At 38.9% G+C, this 21,302-nt stretch overlaps 1 protein-coding gene across 8 annotated transcripts in view; it reads left to right on the top strand.

Moving 5' to 3' along the window:
* The window catches only part of XPNPEP3 (X-prolyl aminopeptidase 3), a 49,960-nt gene extending 31,933 nt beyond the window's left edge, over positions 1 to 18,027 (top strand). For all 8 annotated transcript variants that reach the window (XM_057741233.1, XM_057741232.1, XM_057741239.1 and 5 more), the window contains 4 exons: positions 4,917 to 5,002; positions 10,769 to 10,949; positions 11,996 to 12,116; positions 14,429 to 18,027. In XM_057741233.1, coding sequence (XP_057597216.1) covers positions 4,917 to 5,002; positions 10,769 to 10,949; positions 11,996 to 12,116; positions 14,429 to 14,595 — 555 coding nt within the window. In that variant the 3' untranslated portion in view covers positions 14,596 to 18,027. The remainder of the gene's footprint in view (positions 1 to 4,916; positions 5,003 to 10,768; positions 10,950 to 11,995; positions 12,117 to 14,428) is intronic.
* Positions 18,028 to 21,302: the final 3,275 nt, after the last annotated feature.

Genomic DNA, 21,302 nt, shown 5'->3' with positions numbered 1-21,302 from the left:
GAGTAATTATATAGTTAACACCCATGTAACTATTACCCAGGTCAAGGAATAAAATATGTTGGCAAGCTACAGCCCTCTGCGTGAAATCCAGCCTGCACTTTGTTTTTTAAATAAAGTTTTATTGGAGTACAGTGGTTTCCTCTCCCCCACCCCTACCTCATGGCAAAGTTGAGTAGTTGCACCAGAGGCAGTATGGTCCACAAAGTAAATATTATCTGACCCTTTACAGAGAAAACTTGTCAACTCCCGAAATAGGACATTACTGTGTCCCCCTGCCCCCAAGAAGCTTTTCTACCATGTGGTGCTTCCCTCCCTGTGATAACTCCTCTCCCTAATAGGGTAACCACTCTCCCACTTTTGATGGTGATCATGTCTTTGCTTTTTATTTTACAATTAATAAATAATGGTTTTGGTCGTATTTGAAATATTATGTCTGTCTTCCTTTTACATCAGTATGTTGTTGCATGCCACCGTGGTTTGTTCATTGTAATTGCTGGAGTGTAAGAAAGCAGGTAACATGTGGTCTGTGAAGTTAAATATATTTTCATAAGAATGCTAAGACATTATATTGTATGCTCTTTTTTACTGTTGTTTTCTCTCAGGTGTGCAGTTAAGTATCCCAGAGGCTTTATGGCATGCAATATCACACCAAATTGAATGCAGAAGCAAATATGAGACGCTAGCTGTCTTTTATTTGTCTATGCTAGACAGAGATTTGCAAAAATGTAAAACAGTGCCACTTTTCTAACTAAATATTTTTATTTAGAAAAATATTTTCATTAAAAATGTTATTTTAGTATGTAATGAATAGATTTATTATTTTTAATGAATAAATATTATAAAATGTTCTCAGTTTTAATTTCTTAATGTGATAAATATCCATAGGTGGACGTTTATATAATTTCCAGGTTTTTACCATTATGAACAATGTTCTGTGAACTTTCTTATACATTATTCATGCTATGTAAGTTATCAAGGTTGCCTAAGGGACACCTAATAATGGAATTGCTGGGTCATAGGATATGCATATTTGCAACTTTAATAGAAAATGCCAGACATTTCCAAAGGGATTTTATCAATTTATATTTCCATTCTTCCTGAGACAGTTTGGTAGATTATAGTTTTCTACCATTTTGTCTAAGTTTTTAAAATTACTCATAGTATTATCTTATATGTTAATCTTTTGTGTTTGTAGTTATGTACCCTTCTACATTCTTTTTTTTCTTTTGTTTTTTTCTGTTTTGTTTTCCCTTTATGTACATTTCTCACATTCTTGATATACTTTTGCCTTTTCTTGTTTTCTAACAAATCTTAATAGACAGTTCTTTTTAAAAGTGAACACACATATTCCTTATGAACCAACAATTTCTTTATAGGTATTTTTCCAAGAAAAAGTAAAACATATGTCCAAAAAAATGCCTTGTACAAGAATGTTGATAGCAAGTTTACTCATAATAGTCCAGGGGTCCAGAACCAGGATATTAGATAAGGAAATTGCGATGTGGTATTTCCTTGAGATAAAAAGGAGCAAACTATAGCACTACCAATAGCATGAATGCTCTCAAAAGCATTATGCTGCTGGGGCTTCCTAGGTGGCGCAGTGATTAAGAATCCGCCTGCCAATGCAGAGGTCACGGGTTCGATCCCAGCTCCAGAAAGATCCCACATGCCGCGGAGGAACTAAGCCCGTGTGCCAAAAAAAAAAAAAGCATTATGCTGAATAAAATAATCCAGGCACAAAAAAATTACAGACCATATGGTTCCATTTATGAAGTTCTGAAATAAGTAAAACTAATCTATGGTGGTAGAAATCAGGTCAATGGTTGCTTCTGATGGGGCATTGAGTGGGTAAGGGCATGAGGATGTGGTTGCTTGGGTGTATACATTTGGCAAAAGTGACTTAACTCAGTATACTTAAGATCTGTGCAAAGAAATCTCAGCAGAGGTTTGTGGGTTTTTATTAATCTTTTAAAACCAACTTAGCACATCACTGATGCTATTTTGTCTTTCTTTATTATCTCATCACACTGTGTGCTGGCCTTTGTTAATTCCACTCTTCTACTCTTTGTGTTTATTCTCTTGTTCTTTTTCTAGCTTCTTAAATTAGATGCTAAGTGCTTTTTTTTTTTTCCTCCTGGCTGTGCCACGTGGCTTGCAGGATCTTAGTTCCCCGACCAGGGATCAAACCTGGGTCCCCTGAGTGAAAGCGCCGAGTCCTAACCATTGAATCTCCAGGGAATTCCCTAAACTCATTAATTTTCATCCTTTCTTCTGTTCTAATTATAATTATTTAAGGATTAATATTTCACTTTCATTATAGTCCATGTGTTTTTTTTAAGTTGTCAAATTTATCATATGTTATAAACAATAAATATAATGTACTGTTTAAAATAATAATGATAAAATGAACAACATGTATCCACCGTCAAGGATAAGAAGTAGTCCCCTGGGCAATCTCAAGCACATCTCCCTTTCTGTCTCCTACCGTCTTGACTTTTGTTTTAACCTTTTTTTTGTTTGTTTTTCTTCATAGTTTTACCACCAGTTTACCTATTCTAAACAATATAGTATTCATCCTTGAGAAACTAGAGAATAAGCACAAGTCTAGCTTTATATAGAGAGAGACATAGTGCCATTATTAGATGAAGTGACCCAAATAAGAAATAAGAGAAAACAGTCAAAAACTTCAAGGTCATAGTCTGGCTTCAGTTATCTGAAAGTTTTCAAGTTAGCAGGCAAGGTCATCAAGAAGCCATGAGAAATGCAGGGTTTTGGTGCACCTGGAAGGGCTATATCATGGACCGGCTAGTAGGCATCTGGCAGAGATGTAGTCAGAGAGCAGGCTGCCCTGTGGTTCTGCCTCTGAGCTCACCACAGCTACATCTGGCTGTCAGGAATAGGTCAGAGGAGAGCCTCTTCTGACAGAGCTTGTTTAGATTTACCTGCATTTTCATCTTTCCTTCTTGCATCTTAAATGGCTTTTCTGGGATCACCTTCCTTCTACCTGAAGAACATCCTTTAGATGAAGGTGTGTAGGTGATAAACTTTTTCCACTTTTGTTTAGCCAAAACATCTTTATTTCATTCTCATTTTTGAAAGATGGCTATGCTGAGAAGAACCATCCTAGGTTGACAGTTATTTTCAGTCATCAATTTTAATATATTATTCCCTTTCTTCTGACTTTCAGTGTTGTCAATTTTAAAAAATAGTAATTATTATTATCATTCCTTTATGAAGTTTTTGTTTGCTTTTGCTGCATTAAGACTTCTTTTTCTTTGGTATTTCTCAGTTTTATTATATTTCTAAGTACAAATTTGTTTTTACCTGTCCTCATTATGATACCTTCTGCTTCCTGAATCTGTAGATTCATGTCTTAATCAGTTCTAGGAAATTCTCAGACATTATTTCTTTAGCTATCATCTCTCCTGCATTCTCTCTATTCACTCCTTCAAGGACTTCAGTTAGATGTATGTTAAACCTCTTTTCTGTGTTCCATAAGCTAATGTTTCTTTCATGTTTACATTTGCCATGTCTGTCTCTATCATATTCTAGGGGATTTTGGTAGGTCTGTCTTCCAGGAAACTAAATTTTTTCTTCATTTGCCTAATCTACTGCAGCCATCCACTGAGTATTTTATTTCAGCTGTTGTTTTTTTTCCATTTGGTTCCCTTCAAATCCGCATAGTACTTTCAGTTGTCTCTTGTTGTGTTGTTCTTTGTGATTCTTTATCCCTTTAAACATTTCATAATAGCAATTCTGTATCCGGTAATTCCATTATCTGGAATTCTGGAAGATCTAAATTTGGTATTTGTTGTTCCTGCTGACTCTCACAGTGACCTCCCGCCTTGTGTGCTTGACAGCCTTTGGTTGTGAGCTCATATTTGCTTGTTGTTATTTTGGGGAAATTATGCAATCCCAAATTTGGGGACTGTTTCCTCTAAATGTTATTCGCATATGCTTTTGCCAGAAGTGAAGTGGGTCCTAATGACCTGGGGCCCTGTTATCCCCTATGAGTGTCCTGGGTTCATGCAGGAATCTCCAGTTCATCTTCCTCACTTTGCAACACCTTCTTTCCTATATATGGTAACGCTTACCTTATCACTACTTCCCAGCTCTAGTTTCAGTTCTGGGATGTCTTTATTCAAGAAAAAAAGTCTTTAAAATGTCTCTTACACGATGTAATGTCAACATTTCATAAAATATATCTTTGTCCAGGATCTAGTTGTTTTCTAAAATTTATTCTGTCATTTTGCCAGAAACAAAAACCACATTCATTCTTCTTACCATGATTATGTATGTACTTATTTGACCATTTTTATACTATGTGCCAAGTTCTGTGCTTATTTAAATATGAATAAGATATGGCCTGTCTTCAAGGCCATAAATAGAAAATTTCAATATAACATCACAACTAGGAAAATAGAGATGTACCTAGACTTTTGTGGTTTGTTTTGTTTTGTTTTGTTTTTTGCCCCCACATGTATTTTGATGGAGAGCAGAAGGAAAAGTAATATTCTAAAGTTAAATGGTTAAGGGTAATCTGAATAAAGGCCCTGGATACCAACTTATATAGGATTTTTTTCTTATTAATAGTGATAATGGTAACATTTATGATGTTAACAAATCACAAACGCTAATGTTTACACCTAGTAATTCAAACCCAAGCACTCTGATTCCAGAGCCAGTTGCACTTAACCCCTCTACAGTGCCATCTTTCTTGAGCCATTGTGAATTCATATGAAAAACTTGTGAGAAGGAACCAGAGAAGATCAGTCTCCTTTAGAGTTTTTGTTCAGTTTTTGTTTTATTTGGTTTTGTTTTTTATAAAACAAAAGGCATGAAGAATTTAAATTAGAAGAAAAAACAACTGACAGTCATAAAGTCACCTACTTTTACCTGGTTTACTTTTGTTCCAGGATGGGGAAATGGTGCTGCTGGATGGAGGCTGTGAGTCTTCTTGCTATGTGAGCGACATCACTCGTACCTGGCCTGTCAATGGCAGGTAGGGCTTCTACAGGTCCCACTGCTTCTTAGGAGTATGAGTTGGAATATGGATATATTTGGAATAAAGGACTAAATAAATATACAGGTCCCCTCTAGCCCACATTAACTGCCTTTACACAGCTCCTAATTATTTTCTAAGACTGTTTTATTCATCATATCGTAGGGTCAGGCACCTAAAAACACCTAGTTAATGTGTACACACACATTTTTTAAAAAAATAAATTTAAAGTTTTTATTTTCTGTTTACAAAGATAATATTTAGGTTATGGTAGAATAGTTTGGCCAGATTAACCCTCCACAGATAACAATTATAGAATCTGGACAAAATATTAAAAACAAATATTTGAGGGCACTAGAGAGCTTCCTAAAAGCTGGCAGAAACTGCAGCATAAGCCTGTCCTTGAAAGAAGAACTACAATGGGTCAGAGGTAAGTGGTTAGAGTTTTTGCTTGAGGGCACTCCTCAGTCCACACAGCTTGGGCAGGGAGAAGCCACAGCCTTATTGGCCTAAGGTGTCAAAGCACCGATTAGATACTAGCAGGCACCCAGAACAATGGGAGGAAATCCTGGAAGAAAAGGTGTTGCCAAAAGGGTGAGGCCCAAAATTTGCATATAAAATATTCTAAAATCCTTGGCTGATCACTGCGTTGTATGTTGGGGAGAGATCCCAGGAGGCTCAGCAAAATACTGGCAGCTGGAATTTGAGTGGACTAAGCAGAGATTTTAGTTGCTTCCCAGTAAGAGCAGAGTTCGCAGTTTGAATCCAGCCAAGTTAACAAACTCAGTCTTCAGAAGAACATAACAGGATTTTGGAATCTCTACATTGTATCATTCATAATTTCCAATATTCACTTTAAAAAATCACTAGACATAAGAACAATCAGGAAAATGTAACCCATAACCAAGAAGAATATCATCAATAAAAACAGATCATAAATAACCCTAATGTGACAATTATCAGATGAGGACTTTAAGACGGCTAACAGTAGCTGTGCTCAAGGAGTTAAAGGAAGATGTAAGTGTAATGAGCGAACAGATAGAGAGTCTCAGTAAGAAGCAAAAGACTATAAAAAGAATCAGGGATTCTGGGGCAATGGCAACAAAAAATAGTTTTTTAGTCCTTCCAAATTGTCAAGTAAGACTAGAGCAACTAGGTAGCGACTGGTACCCAAACACCAGGTGATGGGGTATCACTAAAACCTCAGAATACGAACAGTTATGAACACACCATACAACCACAAGGCCTGGGTGGCATCTGTATCTGTGTGGAAGGCAGAAGGAAGCAGCAGTGGTGGGGGAGGCTATCTGACAGACTTGAAAACAGGAGAACCCCAAAATAACCAATAGATGTTCGCAGACAGGATGGTGAGCCAATTTCAGAACAGAAGCTGGAAACGGGAAGGGTTTGCCAGTCCAGTGGCCCAAGAAAGTTTGAAGTTGCTGGCCTCCCTTCTAGGACAGGGGCTCACATTTAAGGGAAACTGCTAGAAGTAGAATAGAAACTGAGCAGGAATAGACTAGAACTGAGAGAAAGGAATGAGATGATCTGAATCAAAGTGTGGGGAAGGGAGTCCCCTGCTTGTCCAGTGGTTAGGACTCAGTGCTTTCATTGCCGTGGCCCAGGTTCAATCCCTGGTCCAGAGAAAAGATCCCGAAAGCCACTCAGTGGGGCCAAATAAATAAATAAAACCAAAGGGAGGGAGAGGAACTAAACCAGGAAAGATCAGAAACACGCTGCCATATTTTTTTACCACTATACCAAAACAACAGAAGATGACATTCTGTGAAGTTAAACAAATCTTTTATAAATCCTGTCTTATTCTAAAATTACAGGAAATTAATTTCATATAAAATAAGCAATTAAGCATCTAGGGGACTTCCCTGGAGGTCCAGTGGTTAAGACCACACTTCCACTGCAGGGGTGAGGGTTCGATCCCTGGTCAGGAAACTAAGATCTTGCATGCCACTCGACACAGCCAAAAAAAAAAAACCTTCTAGGTTATATCTCATACAAAGTTATTAAAAGGAAAAAGAGAATAAGGAGCAGAATAACATCCCTACAGAAATGAAAGCCTGCCAGAAAGACATGACTACAAAATAGATCAAAACAGTGCCGTTTGGTTTAAAACGAGCTAAAAAATTTTAAAGCAAATCATTCAAAACATGAAAAAACAACATAAATCAGAATTAAGAAATCTTGGTAATTAAGTGACAAACTCAGAAAAGAATTAGAAATAAAAATTTTAAATCATTTCAGGAAAAAAACACTAGACTGAAAGGTACCCACTATTAATGAAATACAATAAAATGTTAACAAGAAATAGAAGGTGAAAGGGAAGAAAACTGTAAAAATCAAAATGAAATAAAAAGAAAAAAAGATTATAAGAAAAATGGCAAGGGAACACCCTGGTGGTCCATTAGTGAGGACTGCACGCTTTCGCTGCTGAAGGCCCGGGTTCAATCCCTGGTCAGAGGACTAAGATCCCACAAGCCATGTGGCACAGCCAAAAAGGAAAAAAAAAGGAAAAATGGCAAATATTAAAGACAGGCAAAGAGTTAGAACATAAACATGAAGGAAGCCCTGAAGAAGAAAACCAAAGCAAGGGAACAGAAGAAATACTAAAAACTGTAATTCAAAATTTTCCTGAAATAAAAAATTGAAACTACGTTTGAAGGAGCATACTATGTACCTGACAATATCAGCCTAGAAAAAAACAACATCAAGACATAGTCTGGTAAAATTCTGAACCTGCAAGGAAAAGAAAATTTCTTTGGGGGAATCTAGAAAAAAAAGAATACATGATTTATGAAGGAAAGGAAAGGAAATTAGACTGTTATCAGACTTTTCAAAAGCCAAGCTTTATGAAAGAAGAAAATAGAGTAACATGTTGAAGATGCTCAGAGAACAAAAGTGTGAGCCAAAGATTTTATCTGCAGCAAAAGAAACCTTCAGCTATAAAGGGTACAGATTGTTATGTGGGAACCCTAGGAATATCACTCCCATGGATCTGCTAGAGCTGTGTGACCAGGAAAGAGGATATCACTACACATCCTACAGATATCAAATGGACAAGAAGATGATATGTACACAAACACGTGTGTTCATCATTGTTAGCCACCGAGGCAAATGCAAGTCAGACCTCTCCACATCCACGAGAATGGCTGAGATTAGGAGACCACCTGCACCCAGTGCTGGCAGTGATGCAGTGCACCTGGAACAGGAAGACTTGTACAGGAATACTCGTAACAGTTTTATGCACAGTAGCCAAAAACTGGAAATGGCCTAAATGTCCACCACAGGAGAACGAATACGCAAATTGTGGACTGTTCATGCAACAGAATACCACTCAGCAGTAAAAGGGGAACAAACTACTGATCAAAATAACACCATGGACATTATGCTGAATGAAGGAAGCTCAACACAAAAGAGTGCGTATTGTCTATTTCCATTTATAGGACATTCTAGAGGAGGCAAAGCAAAGGTAAAAATAATCAGAGCAGTGTTTCCCTCTTGAGGTGGGGATATTGATTAGAAACAGACATGAGGAATTCCCAGGAGGAAGATGGCAGTGTTTATATCATGGGATATGGATCTGGGTCAGAATTCTGCAGAGAAACAACCAATGGGGGGTATGCTATGAATGTATACATATGTAGGCAGGTGGGTTGATTGATGGTTGATTGGTTGATTGATTGATTGATTGGTTTTAAGGAACTGGCTCATGTATAATCATGGGGGTTGGTATTTCTGAATTTTGGAGGGCAGGACTGCAGGCTGGAAACTCAAGCAAAAGTTGATGTTGCAGGGCTTCCTAGGTGGCGCAGTGGTTAAGAATCCGCCTGCCGATGCAGGGGACACGGGTTCGATCCCTGCTCCAGGAAGATCCCACAGGCGTGGAGCAACTAAGCCCGTGCACCACAATTATTGAGCCTGCGCTCTAGAGCCCATGAGCCACAATTATTGAGCCCATGTGCTGCAACTACTGAAGCCCACGCACCTAGAGCCTGTGCTCCGCAACAAGAGAAGCCACGGCAATGAGGAGCCCGCGCACCACAATGAAGAGTAGCCCCCACTCACTGCAACTAAAGAAAGCCCGTGCACAGCAAAAAAGACCCAACACAGCCAATAAAATAAATAAATTAAAAAAAAAAAGTTGATGTTGCAGTCTTGAGGCAGAATTCTTTCTCCAGCATAGAAAGGTAGTTCTGGCATTTGAATTCATTTAGTGTAGGCTACCTTTTGATCCATGTTTCAGCTAACCAACTAAAGAAACCGTTAGAGCCTTTCAGAGCCCTTAGAATTCAACATTGAATCCAGACTCTCTCCTCAGTGGACCCCTATCAATAAATTCAGTCTGATCCGACTTTATGTTCCTTCCACCATTATCCCACGCATTAACATCCATTTCTACACGTATCCCCAGGTTTATTTCTATGTAAGTAGGTAAATCGTGCAGTTCTTTTTGGATTATAGTGCATGTCATCATGGGTCACACTTTGTACCTAACTTTTCAGGACCTGCTGGGAGTAGTGTCTAGTTGTGGGTCTAGAAGCAACTATCAGAGCAGCTGCCTCAGGGGAGATACCTGCAGGTTCTCAGTCAAAACAGTTGGCCTCCTCAGACAGGGGTAGAAGGACTGCTTCTCCTAGCAAAGACGACTCAGCAGAATTCAGGGGTTCAGTGTCCCCAGCTTCATCACCATCAGTACATCCATTTGTCAGAATTGTAGAGCTCATATTTGTGCATTTCAGTGTATATAAAATTTACATTAGAAAAAGACTCGTTGGCACAAGTGTAATTATACTCCAATAAAGAGCTGGAAAAAAAAAGAAAGAAAAAGAAACAGATTTGTTAAAAACTGTTTGGTAATACTGTGGTGGGGTGGAGCGTGGGTACACTCATCACTGATACAAACATAACAATGTTGATAATGGCTAAACCTGGGAGATAGGTGTGTAGGTTTTCTTTATAGCATTGCCTTGTTGACTTTAACCATTCTTATTAGGGGATATATAGATTGTATCTATTATAATTATTTTTAAAATTACAGTAAACATTTTTGTATATTCAGTTTTTTTTGAATGTCAAATATTTTGTCAGGATGGCTTCTTAGAGCAGAATTACAAGCTTAAATTTTATGAGCATCTTTAAGGCCTTTGATTTAACTGGCTGTACTTATTTACAGTTCCATGAGCAATGTATAAAAACACATATATACCATTCCAGCTTGATTTTCTTTTCTCATTTTTCCCCTTTATTGCTAAAGAAATTATTATTCTAAGGACACCTAGAAACTAGTAAGTTACTAGTAGCCGAAGTATTGATTAGTTTATCCCATGACAACTGCTTTGCCTATGAGAAGTGGATCCTTGGTCTCTGTTTTTTTGTTTGGTTGGTTGATTGGTTTTTGTTTGTGTTTTTTTAATGGTAAAAAAAAAAATGAAAAGGATCAAGGGTGAGCTTGATGTGGCCCTCTGACTGCGTTCATAGCTGGGTGCATCTTTTAGCCACACCCCATGTCTATCAACTGACTGTTTGAAGGAGAGATTGTTGTTGCTTCCCCAGCTTGAAGGGTTATTACTCTTCCTTTTGAGCATCTAGGCATGGTGGAGGTCCTGTCATTAATGATATATTGGTACTCACTAAATATCAACAAATGCCCCATCATCACTGCCTTGGAGTTTTTCTAATCAAACTTAGAAGCAAACTTCTTGCAATATCTGATAGTTCCAAATTTGAGTTCTTGGATTTTCCTGTCCCCAGGTTCACGGCACCTCAGGCAGAACTCTATGAAGCTGTTCTAGAAGTCCAGAGAGATTGTCTGACCCTCTGCTCCCCTGGAACAAGCTTGGATAACATCTACAGCATGATGCTGACACTGATAGGACAGAAGCTTAAAGAGTTGGGGATCATGAAGAACATTAAGGAAAATAATGCCTTCAAGGTACTTAAGAACACCTGAGATGCTGCTTGGTTTTTATCCTATGTACAGCTAATTAGATTTAGAAATGGTGTTTGTGATTCTTCACCTGTAAGAGGGAATTTTTTGAACATGGATTAAAACAAAAGGTGCAGTACTTATTTCTCCCAGGAGATGGCAGCACATCTGGTTCATTGCATACTGTGTAAGTAGCTCAGTCTTCAGAAAACATAAAATGAAGTCTGGTACAGGGTGGAAAAGGACATAAAACAGGGGAGAGGTTAACTCTTAATTCTTTTGCAGTGATTTTGAAAAGGTAGGGATCAAAGGGGAGGGTGTTTCTTGCTTCAGTAACATTGTTGAGACTTTGAACAATATCCTCAGTTGTCACATCTTTAGTGAATTTCATCTGCATCCAAAATGTGATGGTGTTCAATAAAAGTTTAAAGCCTCAGCTTTAAATTAAGTTGCCAGGTGGTCAAACCAAACAGACCAGTAAGACATCTTCTATCTCCAAGTTTAGGCTGCCAGAGTTTCTTTTATCAATAGGAAAGAAACTATAAGTTCCTCCTGTTCATGCCAACAAATCTTTAATTAACAGATGGAGATATCCAAGCTGGTAAATGCCTAATAATTACTGTGTTATATGGTGTTTCATACCTACTCCACAAGTTGCTGTGAGATACTTAGGGTTTCCACAGTAGGCTCTCTGAGAGGGACATGTGAACATTGAATGGAGAACTATTCTGACATAATTATCTTCTCTCCCCCAAGAAAAGAGATTTTCATTTGAAGTAGTCATTACCGGGATTACGCCAGTTAGCACGTGTGTAGTATATTAAATTGTAAGAATAGAAATGTGGATTAGTTAGAATGCTTTTGGCAGAATTGCATATAAGAGGTGGCAGTTTTCCGGTGTCCTTAAGTATTAGCCCAAGGGTAGGTGAAACATAAGTGGCAGAACTGGGGGCAGGGGGCAATATTAACACATATGTCATGGATTTATACATGCCCACCTTTCCCCTTAAGGGGTCATCGCTCTAATAACACTGTGGTCATATCTTTTCCAGGCTGCTCGAAAATACTGCCCACACCACGTTGGCCATTACCTCGGGATGGATGTCCACGACACTCCAGACATGCCCCGCTCCCTCTCTCTGCAGCCTGGTATGGTAATCACAGTGGAGCCAGGTAAGGAGGGGTGCCAGCAGCCTCTGATCCCTTGGGACACATAATTCAAGTATTAGATAGAAAGGTAAACACTTTATTTTTACCTGAACCAACGTAATTAAATTAGAAGAGACAGTAAGCTGGAAAGCCAAGCCTTTGGCAGAGGAGTCTAAGAGCCGAGCTTGGTATTCACTGTAGTGTCCATTCTGCATCCCTCTTATTTCACTGTCACTTTCATCAGGCCTTCTTCTCTTAGTTCTCAGCAGCCTATATTTTCAGGGCTTTTTGAAAATAATAAAATAAGATTGTACCACTGGTTCTGTTAGTCTCATTATTGAGTGATTTCAGATACAGGGTTTGATATCAGTGCAGATGAAGGTAGCAAAGCAACTGATTGCCTGTGGGTCAAATAGTAATGATATGGCATTCTTTTTCATCAAGAATTTCTTAAGCTTCATAGGGCTGAATCCTGAATTTGACACTCTTGGTTAAACTTGGGACTTGCTTAAAGATTAAATAATCAAACTTTTATTTCAGTTGTATAAACAAAGCTAAAATACAAGTGAAGACACTAAGAAAGCGGAAAAATTCATTCATTCATTCGTTAAAAGAGACAGGAAAGTGAATCCAGTGTAGAAGGGAACTTTATTTTAGATTTTTCTTGAGCTTTGTTATTTAACATCACACAACTTGTTTAATTTGACTTCTTCAATAAACAACAGTTGGGGAATACTTTCTATTAGTAGATACTAAGAAATAAATCTTTTTTAACCCTGCCTTTGCCAAGGCCAGTTTGTACTAGTCTTCCAGTTGTCATTGGGGGCTGCTGACACTCGTGAACCCCCCGGTGCTTTCCTGCAGAGACACTCAGACTCCCCATGTTCTCAGTTGCAGCTCCTCTGCAAACTGCATTGAACTGCCTGCATTACTGCGCTTTTTAGTATCCAGATCCTTCTACGTTTCAGAGAGAGCTGGCAATCTAAAGGTTTTCCAGCTTGAATGATGCTGGATGTTGGGCAGGATTGAGTAGAGAAGTGGTGGCCGTGGTGAAGTGTGAAGATTGATGTTACAAGTCTTTTAAACACTGATGCTGTTTCTGTCATGAAAGCAGATCTCAATCTTAGATTTCATGTGTTCTCACCTCTAATTTATGTAAGTTATAGTTGGGATACATCTTTTATGCCACCCTTTGAGCCCAGGCATATGTTGCTGTCTGTAGCCTTAGGTACCATTTAGTCCAATCTAGTTGGCGCTTCCTTAGACTTTGACTACATTTTCCTTTGCTGGTCTTTTTCTTCTTATCACAGAACAGCATCTGTGAGTATAGAGCAGGAAGTTTACAGTTTCTTTAATATGATAAGACCTGGTGTCTGTCTGACTTCATGATTAGAAAGGCAACCGAGGCCTCTTAGAATTTTTCAAATGTTCATTAAAGTCCTCCTTTTTCCTTCTTTATATCATGTATTAATACATCAGTTACATTTATGACTTATTTGAGTATTGCTGCAGCTTCTGGTTGTTTAGGCTAATAATCTCTGTTTTTTAAATACATTTTTAAATGCCTTATGTCTTTATTTTAGCAAAGTGCCCTTTTTCCAGGGGACTGTTAGGCAGAGAAAGAATGCATTTATATAATCTGCTGGTTCCCAGCATATATTGACATACTCATAAATTAGTGGCCTGTTTGAGCCATTAGAACGTGGCAGCATCATGATCAACATTATTGTAGTTGTATAAATCTTATAGTCTAATATACAAAATAACTATAATAATAGTTCTAGTAGGGACTTCCTAGGTGGTGCAGTGGTTAAGAATCTGCCTGCCAATGCAGGAGACAAGGGTTCGATCCCTGCCTCAGAAAGATACCACATGCTACGGAGCAACTAAGCCCGTGTGCCACAACTATTGAGCCTGAGCTCTAGAGCCCATGAGCCACAACTGTTGAGCCCGTGTGCCACAACTACTGAAGCCCACATGCCTAGAGCCCGAGCGCTGCAACGAGAGGCTACCACAATGAGGAGGCTGCTCTCAGCAACTAGAGAAAGCCTGTGTGCAGCAACAAAGACCCAACACACCAAATAAATAAATAAATTTATATTAAAAAAATAATAATAGTTCTAGTAATGATAGGCAACATTTATTGACCATTTATGTACCGGACATTTTTATATATGTTATCTCATTTAATCTCCACATTTCTATTAGGTAGGTACTGTTAGGATCCCAGCTTTATAGATGAATTGTAACATAGAGAGGTTGACTGACTTGCCCCAAATCATCCAGTTACTGCCATTTATGAACAGAATGTTCTACTTCTTTTTTCTACTTCTCAGGTATTTATATTCCGGAGGATGACAAAGATGCCCCTGAGAGGTTTCGTGGTCTTGGTGTACGAATTGAGGATGATGTAGTGGTGACTGAGGACTCACCTCTCATCCTTTCTGCAGATTGTCCCAAAGAGATGAATGACATCGAACAGATATGCAGTAGGGCCTCTTGACCCTCACTGCAGCCCACGTGCAGCCCACTTCGGGAGGGTGGATGCTGGCGTCTGTGCATGTGTGCTTTCTGGGGGTCTCTGTGTGGACATTTATACGCGTGTTCCGTTGGGCAGTGCAGCAGCTGTATGAGTGTATGTAATTGTGTATGTGGTCTTTTTTGTTGTATATAGCCAGAAATCTGGAAAATTGACTTTTTGGATTGTATGTTACTGCAGCTTATTAACATTAATTCTGTAGAATTAATGACCCAGACAAGTTTAGTTTTAAGATGTAAAGAAAGATCTTGGTTACATATGTCCATGAATTCCAGTTAGTACATGTAGAAAATTCTCTCCTTCTCTCCAGGTCCTTCCCCTTCTGCACTTTTCCTGAGCTCCACCTAATATCCTAAGATTTCTGTGTAATGTTTATACTTTGAGCCAGTCACCAAGGTCTTTGCCTACACTGAAAGCCACCCATCAGTGATTGTGGGTGGCCAGTACGTACCTTCCATGACACCTGCCTGACTATTCAGGAGCCCGTGTATCTACTGGAGCCACATGAGCCCTCAGCACACAGGTGTCCTGCAGTCCCACCATTCAGCCACAGTCCAGATTCCAGCAACACGAGCTATTGAACAAAACATTTTTGAGCTTTTCTTACTGTTTGGTTGCCTGGGACCTGGAAGGTGCTTAGATTCTTAATAGGGAAGAGAAAGAAAAGTATGTATGTGTCTGCTATAGATCCAGACCACTGTCCATCTGTTCTCAATCTAAAGATGACTCCTTTCTCAGACATCCATGCTTTCTTTATAGATTCTTAATGCACTGACCCTCAGAGCACGGCCTTGAAGCTACTTCCCTGGCCAAGGGCAGATCCTCTACTTATCCTGTTCAAGTCAGAGGAATGGCACCCAGTATTCAGAGAAACACCCCAGTTACCATTCTGTGATTTCCTCTAGTGCCGATAAAAAAAAAATATGGATCCTACCCAGTACCTGTGATCCTTTCCTTCCTTGGACGTTAGCTTTGGAAGGGCAATGGTAAAGACTCATGTTTCCCTCAATGCAGCATTGGATGCAATTATATAAAACTCAGTTTGCAAAGTAAACAGGGTTAGACTACTGCAGATGGTTTATCTGGGAGCTTCGGTCATAGGGGGAAGCTTTAACAACTAGTGTGTTCACCTCGTTTAAATCTGAATACGAGCCCAAGATGTATAAAACATGCTGATTATTAGAACGTAAATCCAAAGATTTTTAAGAAAGTATTTGCCTTAGGGAAGGACAGGCTACAAGAGTAATACTCCTTGCAGTGCTAGAGGTTTGCCCATTGTGAGAAAAAACCAAGGTACAGAGCCCAAAGCAGACAGGCAGTGACTTCATCAGGAGACAAAGTAATGTTACGAACCAAAGTGATACAAATTGTGTCCTGACAGTGCTCACCCACAGGTGCTTGGCTTTGCTCAGTAGCTGTGAGGATGGACGGCTGCACAGCTGGAGTCACCATCCCTGTGTCTGCCCTCCTCACCCCCTCCAACTTCTCAGCCCTGTGCTTGTTGTCTTCTAAAAGAAGGGGACTAAAAAGAAATCCATAACTCTGACTTCTCACTCCCTGGGCCTGTGTGGCCACAACAACCTTTTTCTTTAATTGGGTTCCCTTTGTTCACTTACAGTCGTGGAATAAGGAATTTCCTTTTCATCCTATAAAGCATTTTCTGTAGTGAAATGATTTTCTAGCTAAAAGCTTAGGTGGCTTTTATGAATAGCAGCCTACTTGGACATGAAACAGACTTCTTCTGGCTGGATTCCTGGCAAGTTCTACAGAATTCTTCTGGATTTACAGTCCCTGACCGAGGCATGTTGTCCTCTGAGTCCCCGATTAACCACAGCAGCTAACATTTGCATCAGACTATCAGAACTTTCAAGAAATGACACAGTGAACGTCTCAGAACGGTGGTTTAGGCACTGTCTGATCTGTTCAGGATTGGTTGAGCAGATAATTGGGCACAGTGCCGGAATCGTGTTCGTCCTTAGCGTTACCACAGACATGCCTCACATTTCCCTCCAGATTTCAGTATGATAAACACTTCATGTACACACCAGGCTCTCCTAACGAAAATGCTTCAGATATTACACTGGAATTTTTCTCCCTGAATTGAAGACATACAGCTGAAATACGAACAATAATCTAAATGAAAGAAGTATATCTAGATGGCCTCTGCTGCATACTTTTATGGTTTTATTTCAGGAATTGCTGTTTTTCTCTATAATTAAGAAACTGGGACTGTGTTTTTTTTTTTTTTTTTTTTTTTGAAACACACCAGTAGAAATAGAATAATAACTCTCCTCTTCCCATAGTCATACCCAAGTTAGGAAGGTACTTCTGATGGTGACTTAAAGTTCTCTTTGTCTTCTTTCAGAATGTTGTTATCTTTTCATTAACTTTTGTAAGGTCAGAAAAGGAAAACTCCTACTATAGACATTACGTGTTAATTGGGTTTAAGAGCCATAAAATAAGTTAAATCCCCAGATAAAGGGATTGTAACTCATTAAAATCGAAAAATTGGGCTTTGTTATGTTTTTCAAAACATACATAACCAACATCCTCCTTAGCTTTCTTAATAATAGAAAGATTGCAAATAGGATGAGTGCTGCCTCTCCCTGTCCTGTGTCCATGTCAGATCACAGTCCAGCACAGTGGCTGTTCCACCAGCCCAGCTGTGACCTCAGAGTCCTTTATAACACAGTGTTTCCAGTAACTGCTGTCGATAAAACAAGAGTTGGGATTTGGGTTAGACCTTGTCTGCCATCCCTTAACTGGCATATGGTCAATGATAATGTAACTTATTTGTGTGTGTATGTTAGAAACTAAGCGAGGGCCCAGAGTGGTGGCAGCATAAAGGATCCTGCTTGGAAGAGGTTTTTACCGTGTGGTGGGGTTTTTTTGGTTTTTTGTTTTTTAATTTTAGTTTCTGGAAGTGGGATCTGTAGTCCCAAAATTTAAGCTGATACTGTTAAGTTTTAAGCCTGAACAAATATACTTCAAGCTGAAGTGTTTAATAATCCTAATATGAGAAGGTGAATGCATCATTAAACTCTAATGGTAGAGCAGAATTCCATTGTCACAAAGCACGTGGGTCTTCCTGGCTGCTCTCGCCTCTGCCTGTGTGTCACTGAGGAACTTGGGGTTAGCATCAGTATTATTCAGATCAGGGGTACCCTCTGAAACCAAGGCCTCTTGGGGTGTGCTTCATGAGAAGCTGCGAGAACTGCAATCTTTGTGAGCATTTCTTAATGCTTTGTATGACTTTTGTGCAATTATATAAGTTCAATTTGGACAAAATGCTGTTACTTTTTAAGGCCCTGTTGACTGAAAATAGATCTGTCATTCCCCAACATGGGAAGAGCATTTGTTACTGTCATTTTAAAAATAAACTGTAAAACAGTGTAAGAGTGTGTGGTTTGTGCATGTATGTGTGTTATTTTCGAATCTAGAGTTTATAGTTTTAAATGTGACATTTTGTTTTACAAAGTATTTTATTTTACAGAGTGTTCATTAACTACTGTCACATAATCGTGATAGCAAACTTGAGATAATCTTATCAGTCATAGAAGGGGGAAAACCAATGGATTTAATTGACTCAAGGATCTAATGTATAACATGACTATAGTTGATAACATTGTATTGCATAGTTGAAATTTGCTAAGAGTAGAACTTAAATGTTCTCACCAAAAAACAAACAAAAAAAAAAGATAAATATGTGAGTTGATGGATGTGTTAATTAACTAGATGGGGGACATCTTTTCACAGTGTATACACGTATCAAATCATCATGATGTACACTTTAAATATCTTACAATTTTGTCAATTATGCCTCAGGAAAACTAGGAGGGGAGATGTTTGACTCTCCACAAACTGATGCATAGGTCTCCAGACAGCCCCTATAGCACTCAAGATAGTACATTGTAGCCGTGAGCATTTTATAAAGGACAAATTTAGCAAATTTGTAAATATGTGAATTTTCTCAGCAAGCTGTATAAAGAATCCTAAGTATAGCCATCTCTTACTATTAGGAATCCTCTTTCACATCTGAGGCTCTCTAACATGTGCTCTCCAGCGTTTTTCACATCCTGGCACAATGGAGCAAACTTAAGGGGACTTAGGAATGTGTCCATGTGACTTAGAGAAGAAAATTAATAACATACCCATTATATAATTATAAGCAAAAATTTGTGCAAAGTTTTATAGGAATTTTTAAATGTGTATAACACTTCCAAAAGATAAATTTTAAAATATCAGTAAAAGACTTAGCTTACTTCTGGAAACATGACTTTTTTGATGACAGGCTGAAACACCTACACACAATTCCTGATCCATACTTTGTGAAAATATCGTCTTCAGGTTCTTCATAATCACCATCTACAAGAAACTTATTTGCACAAGTAGGTGACAAGAAATTTAAAACTTTTATGATTAACGTTTATGATTATTCAAAAATAACTGAATGGATGAACAGATAAATGAAATGTGCATGCATCGATGGATGAGTGTAGGAACAACCTGTGGTCTGTAAATACAATGGAATATTATGCAGCCATAAAAAGGAACAAAGCACTGGTATATGCCACAACATGCATGAACCTTGAAAACATTCTAAGTGTTCTAAGAAGCCAGACACAAAAGGTACATATTGTATGATTCCATTTATACAAAATGTCCAGAATAGGCACATCCATGGAGGCAGAAAGTAGATGAGTGGTTGCAAGGGGCTGAGGGTAGGAGGAAATGGCGTGACTGCTAACAATCATGGTTTCTTTTTTAGGTAATGCAGATGTCCTGGAATTAGACAGTGGTGGTAGCTGCACAACTCTGTGAGTATACTAAACATTAAATTGCATACTTTTAAGGGGAATTTTATGGTATATGAATTAAGTCTCAATAATTTACAATCGCAACTAAATTTAAAGAATCTAATATCTTCCTTTCATTGACAAATGTAATGTGAAATTTCTTATATAATGTGAATTTCCAATCAAATTGAAATCATTTACATCAAATATTTCAAGTTAAGCTGTAATTCGCAGAACGTACATGAATTTTTAAAACAGTCATCCTGCCCACAGCTTTGACCACAGAGCTCAGAGGTGTGCAGTGTATGTGAAGCAGAGAGCGGGGCTGTCTGGAGCTGCACCTGCAAGGAGCCCTGGCCCAGTCTTCACCCTCATGACACCCTTGGCCAGCAGCACCTTAGGCACCTGAAACACCAACTACTGTAATGACTCCATGGCTCCCTTGTCTTTGAGGAGCAACAGCAGACTCAACACCTGCTGCTGAGCTGGGCCAAGTGGTCATGCAGAACATGACCTGGTGGTTGCACCCCTCTTGGCCATGTTTCAGTGAGTCAACAGCTCTTGGTGATACCGTGACAGGTAAGGGGCTCTGGCTTCTTCAAGCTCCATCCATCTGGCCATCCTAAGGACAGGAGGGACCAGCATCTCCCAGCATACAAATTTCCAGGCACATCACTTAGCGTATTTAATTTAGGGTTATAAAATCCAGAATTATGCTGACTAGAGCTTACCTTGGACATGAGAATGTGTGGCACTACGTAAATATTGATTCAAATTTCCAGTCTTGAAAGCTCAGTGGTTCTACATAGTTGCCACTAAATTCTGTTTCTTTTCCTAGCAACCTTGAGATTGGGAAGCCTACAACGGTATATCAAAAATGCTTATAAAAATAGTCATCTTGAAAAATGTTATTTAACATTTCATTGATCAGTGTTTAGTTAAGCTTCTCTGCGTGTTACATAGATTAAAGTCTCTAATGAACTATAGCAAACCCCTGCACTAATTATGTTCTGGGCAGTGGACTATATGTTATACATGAATGATTCTACTTTACTATAGGGATTGCTATGCATAGTAAATTGTACTTGACATTGCATAGTTAGAGCAGGCTCAGAGTCCACTTGCAGAAGCCTGAAAGAGTTGCTCTTGACAAAAATAGGAGTATGGTGAATCCTCAAAAAACTAAACAGTTATCTGGACTTCCCTGGTAGTCCAGTGGGTAAGACTCCATGCTCCCAGTGCAGGGGCCCGGGATTGATCTCTGATCAGGGAACTAAATGCTACATGCATGCCGCAACTAAGATCCAGCAAAACAGAAATTAAAAATATAAATAAACAAATAAATAAATAAATTTTTACAAAAGACTAAATTACAAATAGCATAAGGAGAAATAGGCCCTACAGAAGCACAGCAGGACACAGAATATACATACAGAAAAAATGAAGTATAAGGAAAATAAGCAAAAAGATTTTTTTTTAAAGTAAACAGTTATTTGATTCAGCGGTTCCACTGCTGAGCATATACTCAAAAGGATTGAAAGCAGGGACTCAGGGCTTCCCTGGTGGTGCAGTGGTTAAGAATCTGCCTTTCAATGCAGGGGACACAGGTTCCATCCCTGGTCCGGGAAGATCCCACATGCAGCGGAGCAGTGAAGCCTGTGCGCCACAACTGCTGAGCCCTCGTGCTGCAACTACTGAAGCCGGCATGCCTAGAGCCTGTGCTCTAGAAGAGAAGCCTCTGCAATGAGAAGCCCTCACACCGCAACAAAGAGTAGCCCCTGCACATCACAACTAGAGAAAGCCCTTGCACAGCGACGAAGACCCAACACAGCCAAAAATAATAAAATAAATACATAAACTTAAAAAATAAAAAGA

The sequence above is a fragment of the Hippopotamus amphibius genome, chromosome 7 (genome assembly GCF_030028045.1).
Source record: "Hippopotamus amphibius kiboko isolate mHipAmp2 chromosome 7, mHipAmp2.hap2, whole genome shotgun sequence".
Taxonomy (NCBI): domain Eukaryota; kingdom Metazoa; phylum Chordata; class Mammalia; order Artiodactyla; family Hippopotamidae; genus Hippopotamus; species Hippopotamus amphibius.
This window is presented reverse-complemented; position numbering and strand designations above follow the sequence as displayed.